The sequence below is a fragment of the Copadichromis virginalis genome, linkage group LG23 (assembly GCF_057382275.1).
Source record: "Copadichromis virginalis isolate Kocher_CV1m ecotype Utaka linkage group LG23, C_Virginalis_male_GT1.1, whole genome shotgun sequence".
Taxonomy (NCBI): Eukaryota; Metazoa; Chordata; class Actinopteri; order Cichliformes; family Cichlidae; genus Copadichromis; species Copadichromis virginalis.
This window is the reverse complement of record NC_140639.1, coordinates 2,078,561-2,094,151: the sequence shown is the minus strand read 5'-3', so window position 1 is coordinate 2,094,151 and position 15,591 is coordinate 2,078,561. Positions and strand designations below refer to the sequence as shown.

The 15,591-nt window shown below is 42.4% G+C and overlaps 1 protein-coding gene across 2 annotated transcripts; it reads right to left on the bottom strand.

Annotated features, from left to right (window-relative positions):
* Nucleotides 1–9,126: 9,126 nt before the first annotated feature.
* Nucleotides 9,127–14,272, bottom strand: rx1 (retinal homeobox gene 1). Of its 2 annotated transcripts, XM_085448593.1 has the most exons (4): nucleotides 13,963–14,272; nucleotides 9,996–10,249; nucleotides 9,441–9,726; nucleotides 9,127–9,359 (listed from the first exon to the last, which is right to left on the bottom strand). In XM_085448593.1, exons 1-4 carry the CDS (start codon nucleotides 14,270–14,272, stop codon nucleotides 9,199–9,201), a joined length of 1,011 nt encoding a protein of 336 aa, XP_085304719.1. In that variant the 3' UTR covers nucleotides 9,127–9,198. The 2 variants fall into 2 exon arrangements, with proteins under 2 accessions (XP_085304719.1, XP_085304718.1); XM_085448592.1 differs by having other exon boundaries at nucleotides 9,127–9,726.
* Nucleotides 14,273–15,591: the final 1,319 nt, after the last annotated feature.

The following is a 15,591-nucleotide window of genomic DNA, read 5'->3' as shown; positions in this document are numbered from 1 at the left end:
CATAACACGGAAGTGTCCATATTTATTGCTGCAAGCAGGATGCTGTAAGGTGGGATACTGGAGCCAACTACCGGGAAAAAGAAGTGTTTTAAAAGTAGTGATCGTGGATAAAGACTGACACGGTTAGGATGTTATATTTATCCCAATATCTGTGCTACAGTTAAAGTGATGTCATAAATTAGTCTCACCAAATGGTCCAAAATATTAAAGGGGAAGCAGTTTAACATCAACATGAGTCGTGCTGGGAACTTCTGATGCAGCAGCTCAAACTTAAATAAAACCATTAAAAGCGAACACCTCCTGCCATTGTGTTTCAGTTACCTGTAATACCCACGTTTCAAGTATAGAGGGAGCACTCGACCCATAGCTGGATAGATGCTCACGGCATACATCTTTAGAAGAACAGAACAGAATAAATAGCCACTTTATTGCCATTCAGCACACACACCAGTTAGTGCACATCAGAATATCATTTTGGTGCTTTTATTCACCATTGATTGTACAATATAAATAACAAATAAATCTAAATCTAGGGTATGAAAAGAATCTATGCACACTTAAGAATATAAGAGAAATTTATATACATTATTTAAAAAAGAAAAGAAGAAAACTTGCACAGAATACTGGGAAAATAAAACAAAAAACATACGTTGCACAGCAAAAATAACAGTATTTAATAATTTAATAACTTCTGATATAATCCTGGCTGGACGTTTGACCACTCTTCCTGCATGGACCAAGCGTAGTCCACTTTCAGTAGGGTTGAGGTCGGGTCTTTGAGAAGGCCATTCCAGATGTTAATGTCAACCTACAACCAGTTTTGATGTGTGCTTTATATCACTGCTGTGTTTAAATACCCACTTGTGTCCCAGTTTCAACTGTCTGGATGTGGACTGGAGGTGAAGATTCCTCCTCTTCATTATTCCATCCACTTTTTGCAGTGTAGCAGTCCCACCCAGGGCACGGTAAATGGTAAATGGCCTGTATTTGTATAGCGCTTTTACTAGTCCCTAAGGACCCCAAAGGGCTTTTACACATCCAGTCATCCACCCATTCACACACACATTCACACACTGGTGATGGCAGCTGCATTGTAGCCACCCTGTTTGAATTTGTAATTCTTGGAATCTGCAGTTGTTTGGAGACGGCTCCAGAGACTTTTTTCCAACTTGTGTAAATGTACATTTCTTCTTTATAGATATTGACGGAGTTTTTTGGATTTTCACATTGTTCTGAGTATCAGTGAATCTACTGAGTGCTCTCAAGCAAATCCTTCTCATGCAGGCAACAAAAAACTACCAGCTGTAGTCGATCACGACCACCACAAAGAAGGTAATAGAAGTTCACCGTCTCTTTTTTTGTATCCACATGTCACAGTAAGCAAATGAAAGTATTTTATGCATTTTTAATAAAAGCCGATCACAAACCTCAGTAAAGTCAGTGGTTTCAGCTTCTGAGGATCTACTTTCAAACTGTTTAGAGGAGGGATATTGGCTTTATTGGACAAAGAACGATGAATAAGGAGGAAAAGAGGAAGACCACAGAGAAGATCCATGGATGCAGCAAAGATGGACATGCAGAGGGTTGGTGTGACAGAAGAGAATACCAGGGATCGAGTGAGCTGGAGGCAGATGATGTGCTGTGGTGATCCCTAAAGGGAGCAGCTGAAATAAGAAAGACAGGGTTCAGTGAGAAATCAGGGAATCAATAACAAAGTACGAGTACTCTGCTGGTCCTGCGCTGGGAAATTCAGCTGTAGAAATAAAAGCTTCAGCTATGATGATCTAACATTATGTTAAGAAGAAATATCCTCTCTGCCTTCATTTTTCCAGCACAAACCTGTAGTGTAACATCTTACTGAACAACAGTCAGTAAATTGGATGCTTAATATAAGGTGGGATTGTGTCTTCACTTTCTATTCGGGCTCATTGTCTGCTACAAACTCTGCTGAAACAAAGTAAGATCGCAGCTCTTCTGAGAAAAAAAATGCAGATGGAGTGACTCACAATGAAATATTTGATCATCTAATCAAATCTGAAGCCTGGTTTTGTTTTAAGAGAGTCTGGGTGTATTTTTAGACCCGACAGCTTGCGTGTCCCACTGTCCTGCTCTAGATGATATTGTAACAGGATTATAGAGTCATAAAGTGAGTGTGTGTGTGTTTGAATGTTGCATGCTCATCCAAACAGACTGCTGAAAGTACTTTTCTGCCATCGCCTCCCTCCATATAGTAAAGTGGCCTTTGAAATGCACAGCTAATGACCATGCAGCAGCAACAAAAGCCTGAGCACTGGGCCTTTAATGCTGCCAATTGTAGTGATGATAATCACACACTGAGCGCAGAGAGGGCTTCCCCCCCGTGAACTTCACTGTGTGTTTTCTGGTGAGTGGGCCTAAAGAAATTTACCACATCAGACACACAACGTAGTCCTGCAAGTGTGAACGAAGCATCGCATCACCCCACACACACACACACACACACACACACACACTCACTCACTCACTCACTCACACACTCTCTCTCTCTCTCTATCTATTTGTCCCCCTCAGACACACCCACACAGCACTGGCGCCAACAACTAAATCCCCCACCCCTTTTCCTCCCTCCCCCCGTTAGCTGACCTCTAATTATGTCATGCGAAAAAGCTGTGTCCCATTGAAAAGCTCCCTTAATCAAACCCAATTAATTCCGCTTTTTTCCCTTATTATCCTTTGCAAGAAACGCGTCTTTCCAATAAGACTGTTAACTCCAACCGTGGCGCTTTCAGATCTACTCGGGTGCAGGAGCAAAATAATAGACTGCACAATTAATCAATTAGTCATTAGGGATTCAGTTGTTCCTAATGAACACAGTTGCTGTGTAGAAGAGGGGCGTTAGAGATGCCTCAAAGTTCCTCGTCTTTCTGTTTGGAAATGTGTCTACAAGTTGAATTCTTTGACTTTCACCGCTGTACTGCACAAGAAAACACAACTGAAAGAACTTTATGAATTTTGTTACACTACTGATCACGTTGGCTTCAGTCATTTAATTGACTTCCTAATGTGTCACCTGTGTTCCTGGCAGTGTTGGTCAAGTTACTTGAAAAAAGAAATCAGTAACTACTTCCCCAAAAAAGTAATCCCGTTACTTTACTGATTACTTATTTTCAAAAGTAATTAATTACTTAGTTACTTTTTAAAAACACGATTTACAACCTGAGTAGGTGATAAAGCGATAGATCTCTCAGCCCAATTCTACTTTTTCTACATAATCCATCATACAAAATGTAATCAAATGGAAAAGTCTCTTTTTAAAACTTGTTTTATTAGTTTTAATCTTTTAACTTTATGCATCAAGCAAACATTAAATTATATGCAACATTCACTGACTGGAAGAAATTAGTTTAACATTGAAACCTATTTTCTGCACATTCCAGCACATAAAATAAAATATTTTGTGTGTTTACACTCAGTCTTTCAAATAGATGCAAGTAAAACACAGCAGAAAATAAATAAAGTCAAAGACTCAGCGGTCCTGTTGCTCTATTTTCACCTGTAAAGCAGGAGCGGGGTAGGCGGAGGTTTACCCTGGTGCAGGTGTGCTGCGGTCAGTGGAAGAACCCGCGAGTTTCTCTGTGAGTTTCCCATTACGTCGTAGCTACTCGGTGCTTGTTGGAAGTTTAGGGGTTTTTTTCGCTGTAAAAAGTTTTCTTCCCACGCACAGCGGACACTAATGTTTTTGTCACTTTTTATGGAATCAAACTCAAAGTAAGGTCAGTACTTCCACGCTTTAAACGCTGCACTCGATATATGATCCATTGTTGATCTGCACACAGCTGTTGTCACTAACGTCACACTCGCTTACGTCACTGTCATGAGACATTCTTGCAAGAAAATCACGGTTTTAGTAACGTGGTAACGCAGCGTTCCTACGGGAAAGTAACGGTAATCTAATTACCGTTTTTGCAATAGTAATCCCTTACTTTACTCGTTACTTGAAAAAAGTAATCGGATAACGCGTTACTGCCCATCTCTGGTTCCTGGTAATTGGCTGGTAATCAGTGGTAATGCAGAGTTTGCATGATTAGGTCCCGAGACGTCAACTGGGACACAGAAGAGGACAGTAGGAGGCTTTATTTCACATTCTTTCAGTATGTAGAGGTGCAGGTTATACATATGGTAAAGCCTTTGTTAGCACAAAGCAGAGACTTCATATTTATTTATTTTATTATTAATAAATGCCACCTTTTTTTGCACCACTCATGCCTCAAGACTTCTTCAAACATCTCTTAAATCTTTTTGGTAGCTGATATTAACAGCTGCCCCCTCTTTGGGGTCTCAGTGCGACACACACCCCCATTACCACCTCCTTGGAATACCAGGTGCTGTAAGTTTAGGGGTGGGTGGAGCATCCTTGACTCCTCCAGTCCGCATGCCAAAGCATCCTTGGGTAAAGTGCAGTTGTCCCTGATGGGTTTGTGTGAGTGTGCATTTTACATCTCTTGCATTTAGGTAACTATGACAACAGATGTCATTGTTTATGTTTAATCAGCTTCCTTGTTGTGTAATGATCCAGAAGGATTTATTGTTCCAGGTATCAGGGAGAATTAAAGGTTGTGTTCCTGCTTCTTAATGCAACGCCACATTTGGTGATTTATTGTCTGACATCAAGCAATATGTGGACAAGACTGATTAATCACATGTCCAGATTATATTGGATAATGTTTTGGGTGAGCACATTCTTGTATGTAATACTGTGATGTATTTTTAAAAAGTTAATATTTTTATCAAATAAGACCAGAAGTAGTGGTTGAGTAAATGTTAGTAGCATTGGGACAGGAAAACGACCCTCTGCCAGAACCTTTTTCCTGCCGATCTGCTGCTCCTTTTCCCATGCTTTCCTTTGTGCCACTCACTGTGGCTCAACGCATGCCTACCCCAGCCCCCGGCTGTGACTGTAGCCCCGACCCGGCCCCAGCTGAGCAGTGCCAGCAGTCCAGCAGTTAGTTAGTATCCGCTCAGGCCCGGCTCGGCCTCGCCCGGCCCGGGTACTAATCCCTGGTCTGTCAGAGGACCCCACTCTGAACTCATCCTGCAACACAGGAAAACGCTCTAATTGGGGGATTTTCTACATCATTAACTCTGATGAGCACCCACCCCACCCCCTGTCTCCCCCTCTCCACTCTCCCTCTCTCTGCATGTCTCTCACACCCACACTTTTCTCCAACTTAATCTGGCTTCTTCACATTCTCGGCCTCTTTCATCCTTTCGGCAAAAGCTTGACTTTTTTTCCCCTTTTTCATTCAGGATGTGTTGTTTGCTTAATTATTCACATATGAGACCCTGACAGTAAAGTAAAAAGTGTGTAAATAGTGAAAGTCTTACCTGTGCACTTGTTATATTCACAAAAGAGCTAAAAGCCATTTCCACAGTTTGAGGTCCTGTATTACTTTTCTTGGGTAATCCTTTAAAGAAAAAGTACTTACTGACTTTTCAATACAAACTTTGTTCTGCACAAATTTTCCCTTTTAAGTAAAGTGCAAAACATTGTGTCACCACATTTTTTTTCTTATAAGGAGAATATGCTGGTGCTGAATGCTGGTGCTGAATGCCCAGAAGACAGTGGAGATTATTGTGGACTTCAGGAAGCACACAGCCCCACTCCCCCCCATCATCCTGACTGACACCCCCATCACCTCTGTGGACTCATTCCGCTTCCTGGGTACCACCATCACCCAGGACCTGAAGTGGGAGCCCACCATCACCTCCGTCATCAAGAAAGCCCAGCAGAGGATGTACTTCCTGAGGCAGCTGAAGAAATTCAACCTGCCAACACGGACGATGATGCAGTTCTACACTGCAATCATCGAGTCCATCCTCACCTCCTCCATCACCGTGTGGTACGCTGGAGCCACTATCAGGGACAAACAGAGACTGCAGCGTGTTGTGCGCTCTGCTGAGAAGGTGATTGGCTGCAGACTCCCATCTTTGCAGGACCTGTACACCTCCAGGACATTGCGGCGTGCAGCCCGGATCTCAGCTGACCCTTCTCACCCTGAACACAGTCTGTTTGACCTGCTCCCCTCAGGCAGGAGGCTCCGGTCCATTCGCACCAGAACCTCTCGCCATAAGAACAGTTTCTTCCCCTCTGCTGTTGGACACATGAACAATAACCATATGACTGTTCCCACCACTAACACATGACCCTACGCTGTGTCACTGCATCATTCCATGTTTGGCACTGATCACCACCTGCACTCATGTATATATCTTTCAACGTAGCACTCTTAATTCTTATTCTCATGTATATATCTCATGTATAGCTCATGCACATATCTTTCTACGTAGCACTTTTAATTCTTATCCCTACTTTTATTTTTTCATGTCTATTTAAGTGCTATTTATGACACTATGTTTGCACTGAAGCACCGCAGCAATTTCCTAATGTTGTAAACCTGCTCAACATTTGGCAATAAACCCCTTTCTGATTCTGATTCTGATGCTGGGATGAAATATCATGACATAAATATGCATATTAAAATGTTGTATCTGTGTATTGCACAGAAAAAACTGTATGCAACTTATTTTTAAAATCAGGATATCTTGCTGAGCTCTGTAACTTGGATCTAATTGCAACACATCTATTTTCATGTTAAGAATTTAAAAAGATCCTGCAAAAACGTCCATGCTTCATCCACTGGCTTATCCATATGGTCCTTGAAGTACGGTCTGCTCAGCCCTCCATCTGTCCAGGACAGTGTCTCACATGCTGAGGAGCCCAGCGAGCACGGCGGCACCGGCCCTCTGTGAACATGTGTTGCAGCGGCTGAACCTTGCAGCCTGCCTGCCTGCCAGCCTGCCTGCCTGCCTGGGGGCAATTAGGGAGCCGAGCCCTGTGGTCAGAGGCCCCCCTGGGAAGTCCTGATTGATTGGAGTCTCATCTTCCTAACAGGCTGGCATCCTGCCACAAACCCATGGAAAAGCAGAGAGGATTGAGAGGGGTAAAAAGAAAGAAAACCATGACAGAGAGACAAGGCGCACAAGTGTTTGCAGCAAAAAAAAAAGTCTCTGCTCATGTATGTCAGATGACAACGATTATACTGTATTAATCTTGGATTGCTCTAGTAGTCTTAGGGAGGTTAAAAACCCCACAGTGACTGTGGGAATGAGTGCATAGGTCAACATGAAAGCACTGCAGTGAGAACGCAGAGATACAATTTCTATCAAACTATATTTATTTTCAGTAGATCTCCATTTGTTCCAGAATATGAACATCAACAATCCAGACAAAATCCAAAAGAAATAAAACAACGATATCACTAAGACAGACATAACTAGGGCATGTAAGACAATAAAAATAACTAAAACTAGTGCAATCTTGTCTGTTATCTAACCTTTGGCTTATTCTTGGCCCAAAACATTTATGCTGCAAACTAAATGTCCTGTTAACACATAAGATAATTCTGGTTTCCTGTGCTGTGTGAGGTCACCATCGTGTAAAACTACATGAAGACAGATGATGAACAGCGGCTGTAACATTACTTATCCCCTTTAGGTCGGACAAGAGTGAATTTCAAAAGTATCCAAAAAAAAGTGGGGTGTGACTTTGTAACAATCTGGGCAGAAATGAGTCTCCTTTTTTATTTTTAACAAAAGAAAAAACACATTTTATATAGAAACATAAAAAATGGGTTTCTAAAATTGCACTTTAAGAGGACAGAGTTTTCTATCCCTCTTGTTCTGTTAAAAAGTCAAAAAATATATAAATTTCAACCTCCAAAGATTTGTTTGAGATGGTACCTGCACATGCAAAAACATTTCAGTGTCACAGTCTTATTTATTTACCTCTACTGTCCATATGAAGCATATTGTGCTCCAACTTTAAGATGATTGGGGCTTAACCCTGTAACAGATGGCATAAGACTAATATTGTGTCACTAATGACCAAAGCAGTAACAATCCATGTTTCCTCTTGTTTGAAAAAGAAAAAAAAAAAACTACAACAAAATGGTTACAAGGGCCTATTTAGTGCAGCCTGAGACCGTTTCTCCCCCTTCTGTTCGGGACAAAGAGGATGCACTTGGATCAATTGTGTCGAACAAAGACCGAACTATGTGGGGTGACGCATCACACAGGGCTCTTTCTGCTGCCCTGCACGTACACGCAGCCACCCAACACTGAGCTGCCAACAGGTTTTCTCCTCCAACAGTCACTCAAGCAAAAAGAGGGCTACTCCGCTGACTAGCCTGCGTTTTTTTGTCTACTTCCTCTGCCTTTCTTCTGCTTCCTCCCTTCTTTAAAGCACAAGTCAGAAAAAATGTATCCGTGCAGAGATATTTTTGGTATATTCCCGGTCCCAGTTGAGGTGACCCTTTTCCCACCAGATGAAGATCTCTTAAAGAAGCTTCTCCTCACTGATCATCTTCTTCCAGTCACACCAAGATATCTAAAACATGGACTCGCGTATCTAAACTGCGTAGCAAGTAGAAACATAAATCATAGTACAGGTGGACATAAAATGAAAACCAGCTACACGGCTTTTATAATTAAACAGATTAGTGAGATGAGCAGTGACACTGTAGTGTGTCTTCATGCCTCGATGTCACATTAAACAGAGACCAAAGGTCCATTCACAAAGTCCTCTAAGACTCTGATTTGCAGACCCATGAAAATTCGACGGCTGGACTAATTAGTAAAAACACAAATGTGGTGTAAAAAAAAAATTAGAAAAGAAAAGCATGAGAATGATATTTTGCTCGACTCAAATGATTTGGATAAATGAAAAGTGATGAATAAGAATTCCCGCATTTTGGCAGTTTTTAATGATATAGCGTGTCTTCACTGTTGGTGCACCCAAAGAGCTGCAGCAAGGGCTCAGGCATGAAACGTGCACTCAGAGCCTGTTTGTGACTCGGAAATACTTCTAGGTGTCATAAACCGTTTGTTTCACCAAGAAGACATTTGTTTTTAACGAACCCAAGGCAACAATAGACACCTAGAGATTGGACGAGCAAAACTATCGGAAACTTTTAACCCGCTGAAGGTTTCAGCTGTTTTTTAAGGGGGAAGAAGTAGAAAAGAAAAGAAAGTCTCCCCCCCAAACAAAAATTCTTACGTCCTCAGCTTTCACAGTTCAGAATCCACTTCTTTCACTTAGTGGCGTAGCACGTGACGTGTGTCACTTCCAGCATTGCTCACGTCGACCGCCGAGCTCGTTAGTCACATGGGTTGCCAGGTCTTGTCCATAGACTGGATGTGTTCCTTGGCTTTCATCCTCAGCGCAGCAATACTGGAGCTGCGCTGGTCTACATCCTCCAAAGGGTACTTTTCAGGGTATGGTGCTGGACACTGATAAGGAGGAGGAGCCATGCTCTGCATCCCTTGACCCATGGACGGATGGGGATGAGTGTGAGTGTGAGGGTGTGGATGAGGACCGTGAGGACCGTGAGGACCGTGAGGACCGTGAGGAGCGTGGGGGGTGGAGTTGAGGAAATGGTGGCTTGGGTAGCTGGGCTGGAGGCCTTGAGCTGGACCCATGAAGCCTGGGATACTGTGCACAGGTGTAGCACTGGACAGGGGAGAGGTCAGCCAGGGTTCCAAGGGGAGGGAGTTGGTCATTGGACCCATGCTGGTGTGAACCGGTGCCGGACGGTTGAAAGAGAGCATGGGTGAATCGTGGAGCTTCATGGTGCTGGCGTCCATTTTTTCCTGCCGGCGCCATTTAGCTCTGCGGTTCTGAAACCAGACCTGGAAGAAAATGACAGAAAAATAAGGTACGTGTAAATATGATGGAGTGCAGAGTTTTTCATTCTGGGTAGGGAAATATACTCGAATATACTCGACAACACTGGGGGAGTTTTTTGGATGAATACAGCCTTTCACGTAGTGTGAATATGAGATTTTATTCCAGAATAATGAGAATATCTCTAAGAAAACCCCAAAAACAAGACAGAAACGTTTGAAGTGCTTCTTAGCAATCTCTGAAATGGTGTTGCCTTTAATGTAGTTCACGTTACCTGAACTCTGACTTCGGGGAGGTTCACCTTCATGGCGAGCTCCTCGCGGCTGTACACGTCTGGGTAATGGGACTTTTCAAAGGCACGCTCCAGCTCGTGCAGCTGGTAGGTGGTGAAGGTGGTGCGGTTGCGCCTGTGTTTCTTCTTGGGCTGCTCATCCTTGCTTGGGTCCGGAGACTTGCCTTCATCGCTCTCTATACTCTTCCTCAGCTCGCTCAGTTCCTGATCACATTTGTTTGCAAATAAGCCGGAGTCTGTGGAAGAGCCCAGGAAAAAATATTGTGAGTTTTTATTTCCTCCACATGCTTTTTGACTGGACTAAGTGAATGAGAACTACAGTTTAGAGAGAAATACAAATGGAGAATGCAGTTTCCCACTTTCCAGTAGAGCAAACATTAGTTTGACACCTGCAACAATAGGCCACTGTAGGTCAGTGAAGCAAGCAATTCCCTGTACCTCAATGAAGCTCCAAAACATTCCTAATCGGATTTAGGAAGCTTTTTCCAGTGTTTACTTTTCTTCAAAGTTAAAAGGTCTTTAAAAAGAAATTTGAAAACCACAGTTTTTATCACCACGCTCAACAGCCACTCTTAGATTGTTACCATTTTTGGCTAAGCTCACAGCAGATCTGAAAGAATCTATTTCCCCCGTGCAGGAGAGCCAAAGCACGGAAACGTCCCGAGTTCTGTCCGTCTTTAGGATCACAGATTACTGACAAGCTGGTGTTTACAGACACTACAAAGCTTTCACTGTCACTGTTCCTCCTCATAACCCTCCCCGTCAAACGATTCCTCTCTCAATTCTTCTTCCTCAGCTCTATTTCTAATCGAATCAACGTGCATATTCATCAACAGTATACAGAAACATGGGAGAGGCCACAGGGGAAAACAGGGAGGCGTAACCAGACCAGCCAGCAAACTGATTTAGCTAAACAAAGTACAGAGATGATGATCCAGGAATAAAATAATCTACTCGAGTTAAGAGTTAATAAGTGCCAAGCTTGGATCTGACTCGAAGACTTAATTTCATTCAGGATGTTAGATAAGTTGCAAATCACAGACAGTGGGTTAAGCTGATTTTAATTAAGGGCTAATTTTATATTTAGGTAAACAATAGAAACATCAGTATCATCAGTATCTCTTACACCAACTAACATATAGTGAGACGAGCAAAAATCTCGTTTTTTTATGAGCTTTCAAAGCATTTCTGTTATATTCAGCAGTTACGCTACAGAGCAGCACAGGTGTTTATCTAAAAGTGTAAAGGTGATGGCTGACATTCGCCATATTTTTGCTCTGTTTTGGTCTCTATCAGCCCTCTAAGGAAGTATTCAGCTCTTTGCTTTAACAGATGTAACTGTAACAGATTAACTGTAACAAATGTAACTGTATCAAATGTAACTGTAACAGATATAACTGTATCAAATGTAACTGTAACAAATGTAACTGTAACAAATGTAACTGTATCAAATGTAACTGTAACAAATGTAACTGTAACAAATGTAACTGTAACAGATGTAAATGTATCAAATGTAACTGTAACAAATGTAACTGTATCAAATGTAACTGTAACAGATGTAACTGTATCAAATGTAACTGTAACAAATGTAACTGTATCAAATGTAACTGTAAAAGATGTAACTGTAAAAGATGTAACTGTAACAGATGTAAATGTATCAAATATAACTGTAACAAATGTAACTGTATCAAATGTAACTGTAACAGATGTAACTGTAACAGATGTAACTGTATCAGATGTAACTGTAACAAATGTAACTGTAACAGATGTAACTGTATCAAATGTAATTGTAACAAATGTAACTGTATCAAATGTAACTGTAACAGATGTAACTGTATCAGATGTAACTGTAACAGATGTAACTGTATCAGATGTAACTGTAACAGATGTAACTGTATTCTGACTGCAGATATTTTTCAGGTTTCTCAGGCTGAGAGATGTGAGGGCTAGACCCCGATCTCAATGAGACTTCTTCTTCTCTGATTTAATAACGACAGTTCAAGACTTTAAAGAGCAGGAAAAGGTCATTTCAAATCTCGGGGTCATTTAAAAACGCCGTCATCGCACGACCAGCTCAGACCGTGTGGTTTACAATAGTCTCGGCTGTGTTAGCAGCAGAGAGTGCATCACAGGTGAGGCAGTCTTATCGGCTGCGTGTGTTTGTGAAGAATTGATTTATAGTCCCAATTTTTTTGACTTCCTAAAAGCTGATATTGGTACGAGTCCTCATCGCTCATCAGTGCAGCTCCAAACCAAAACAGTCATGTTTAAAGGCAGGAAGTGAAATAAGGGACTGAAGCTACAGGTCATAACATGTTCAGGAATACACTTTTATGTTGAATGACATTTCAGAGCTTCAGCAGACTGTGTACGAATCTGAATGCTAGCTTGTTTCTGTTAATGGGATGCGGTGATGGAGATGAAGGAGGGGGTCGACTGTGGTCTTTCTGCTGGAGAAATGGGAGCCGAGGCAAAAGCAAAGCAGGGTTTTGGGGTTCATTTATCCACCTCTCATTAAGCAGCTATGACAAAGACCAGGCTCCGACAAAGGCAGAGGTCAGGCCTGGTTCAGTGACCAGCTCTTGGCCTGTCAGCCCATCACAGCCACTGGTCTGAAGCCTCCCTACTGTTTATCAGCCAGCAGAACATCTCAGCACGGAGAGGAGAGGGGGGTGGCCCGACTGACACCGAACACAGAGAAGCTGCTCGGTCAGGAGGAACTGGGCTGACTTCACACAGGATGGAGTGATGTCATTGGTGTTGATGGATGTTAATGCACTGAAACCAAACTGCATCTGAGTCACTTAAAAGCAGTGTTTCTGCTTCGTCTCCGGTTCACAGGAACAACTTTTTCTCTTGTTCCTGCCACAAAATCACCAACCACCTGCCTGATCCTGTGTGTGAAAATAGCTTCAGATTAAACATGATTCAATTTGATTCTAGGAGCGAACGATAACAATAAAGAGCGATTGGACTACGGTACAATCTAATCTGCACAGAAGAGAAGATTAGGGGAATTCCACAAGGGGATGGGATTGGTCTTGGGGACATAAACCCCCTACACCATCTTGTCCTGTGATTTATCTCTCAATCTCAGTCCACACGGTGGAGTTAATGCAGCTTTACATGCCAACGGTGTTTAATGCACTGATTTCGAATCGGTGCGTGAGAGGTTTTCATGCAAAGGTGGAATAACCTCATTTAAAGTGATCAGACTTTTGACGATAGGCTGTTGAAATAATACGAGCTGTAATTATAACTGAATGTCACAGATTTGAAGCTGCTTTTGTTACTCATTTTGTGTATTTTGTGTGTGTGAGAGTTGAAAATCAGATTTTGGTTTATTAGATTCTTACACCAGATTCTAAATCTCAGGTCAAAATAAAGGCCTGGGTGTTTGTGTGATGTCCTTTAAGTGGCTGTTTTTATCTAATTGTGTTTTAAAATGTTTGCTTCACTTGTTATTTATGTCATTTGATCTGTTTCCTGTTTTTTACCACAACTGCCGACAAAACAGTCACGTCACGAAGCTTGACTGGTTTATTCTGGTTCCTGAGCGAGGTTTGGACTATAAAAGGCTCGAACTGTGTTTGTGGTCAGATAATATCCTGTTCAGCTATCTGGTAGTATAAAAACATATTATGTTTGCCCAGCAGCATCAATAACTTCAGTCTACCTATGTTCTGCATTACATCATTCAAATCCTTAAAGTTAGAAAAAGCAAAGATCACTTCAGTCCAGCAGTGCTGCTGCTGCTGTATAATCAATATCTCTGACCATCTCTATGCTTTGAGGCTTTGATGATTCACCCTCAGTAACAAACTCTGCAGCAGCTGATCCATACTGCTCAAAGAGTTCACAAAATTTAATGAAACAAAATCATCTTAAAAGGTGGTGCTACTCTTACAAAATCAGCTTTGCCAGGATGGAGAGCAACAGCCGGACTCACCGTGGTACTGCTGCTGCTCTGTGCCGCTGCTGCTTCTCAGAGAGGAAAGGTGCCCGCTGTAGGACGGGTGCGACGAGGGCTCCAGCTGCTTCCCGGTCTCCGCCAGGCTGTCTATGTTCACTTTGTGGGGTCCGGGGGTCGTGGCGGGACTTAGCAAGGGGTCCTGCTCTTTGCTGAAACCCAGGATGACATCGATGCTGTGGACGCGGCCTCCCACTGCAACGCCCCCACCTTTACCCAGTTCGTGGAAATTGCTGGGCGAGAGACAGCTGTCGTCCACCATGCTCATGGTATCCAGCGATAAATGCATTCGAGCGTCTGGGCAATCACCTGGGCCTGGGGTCGAGGGAAGATGTTTGGGTGAGGCTACGCAGACGCAGATCACTAGGTCACCTAGGATGACTGTTATCCACCTAAACCTGATTATCTTCTTCGGAGGCCCAGAGGGTCAGAACCCCGTAGACTCTGAGTGTTCCAACAAACCACTAATAAGATTGTGACTGTGGGTCAACTTCACACACAAAGAGGCTTTCTTATAAAACGTTTTACTGCTGGACTTAATTTTATGGAAACTCAGGCTAACATTTTTAAACGTAGTCACATTTTGGGTGAATCTTTGGACTAACGTGCACTTTTCCTGACAAATAAGTCATGAAGTTGTTGGATTTCCAGCAAATGATTCTGTGTTTGTTACATAAGAAGTAAATAATTAGAGCCGAATGAGACCGTGGCAGTGCTTACCTCTTGGAAGTAAATATGCTGAAGTACTGAAGTTACTGATGCCAGTGCTCCACCTGTTCCTCTCAGCAGCTCTCCCTCCAACTTCACTCTTCCCAGATCCGCTATGTGCACCGCCTGCAGTCGCTCAGCTGGCGTTGATTGCCTAGCATTTCTCTAAATATATTCGCTTTGTGTGACAAACAGCCCCAAACAGATGCACTCCAATGGTAAAGAGCATTTAGTAGCTGAGTTCAGACGCTATCCACTCCAGCTCAGAGAGGAGAGTGGGAGAGGAGTGAGCCGGAGAGAGAGAGGTGGACAAAGCTGAGGCGGCGTAGGAGGTGAAACGAGGGGATTAGGAGAGGGCTGTTAATTGCAATCCTTCCCCTTTAAGAGTGATTGGCGGCTGTTTTCTGCTTAAGAAACTGTTTTAAATGTCATTTTCATTTACCCCCGACGGAGAAGGCCCGGCTAACGAAGCCCGGACGAGACTTTCTTTCATAAATTTATTGTTTTAAAGACAAAAGAATCGCTCAAAGTTTTCACTAATCACTGCCGGGACCCCTTTGTGTGAAAATACTGCAAGAAAGGAAAAGGTGAAATTGTAATGCACACAATAGAACAACAACAAAAAGAAAACAATTTACCGCGGGGTTTATTTTGTGTAATAAAAATGTAAAATACAACATGTATGTTCTGTGTTGGTTCTCTGTCAGATTTGCAGGGAAGTTGTGCTACTACTAGTTTTATTAACTACAAACTAAAAAGCAAAGTGCAACAACGTAACCACTGATGTACTCAAAATATATCATTTTAAACAGATCAGGCTTGATGCATATAATTATTTACCATCTTAATTTCTGATTTTTCTACTTTATATGCACTGTTTTTATTCCGTTATTAGACATA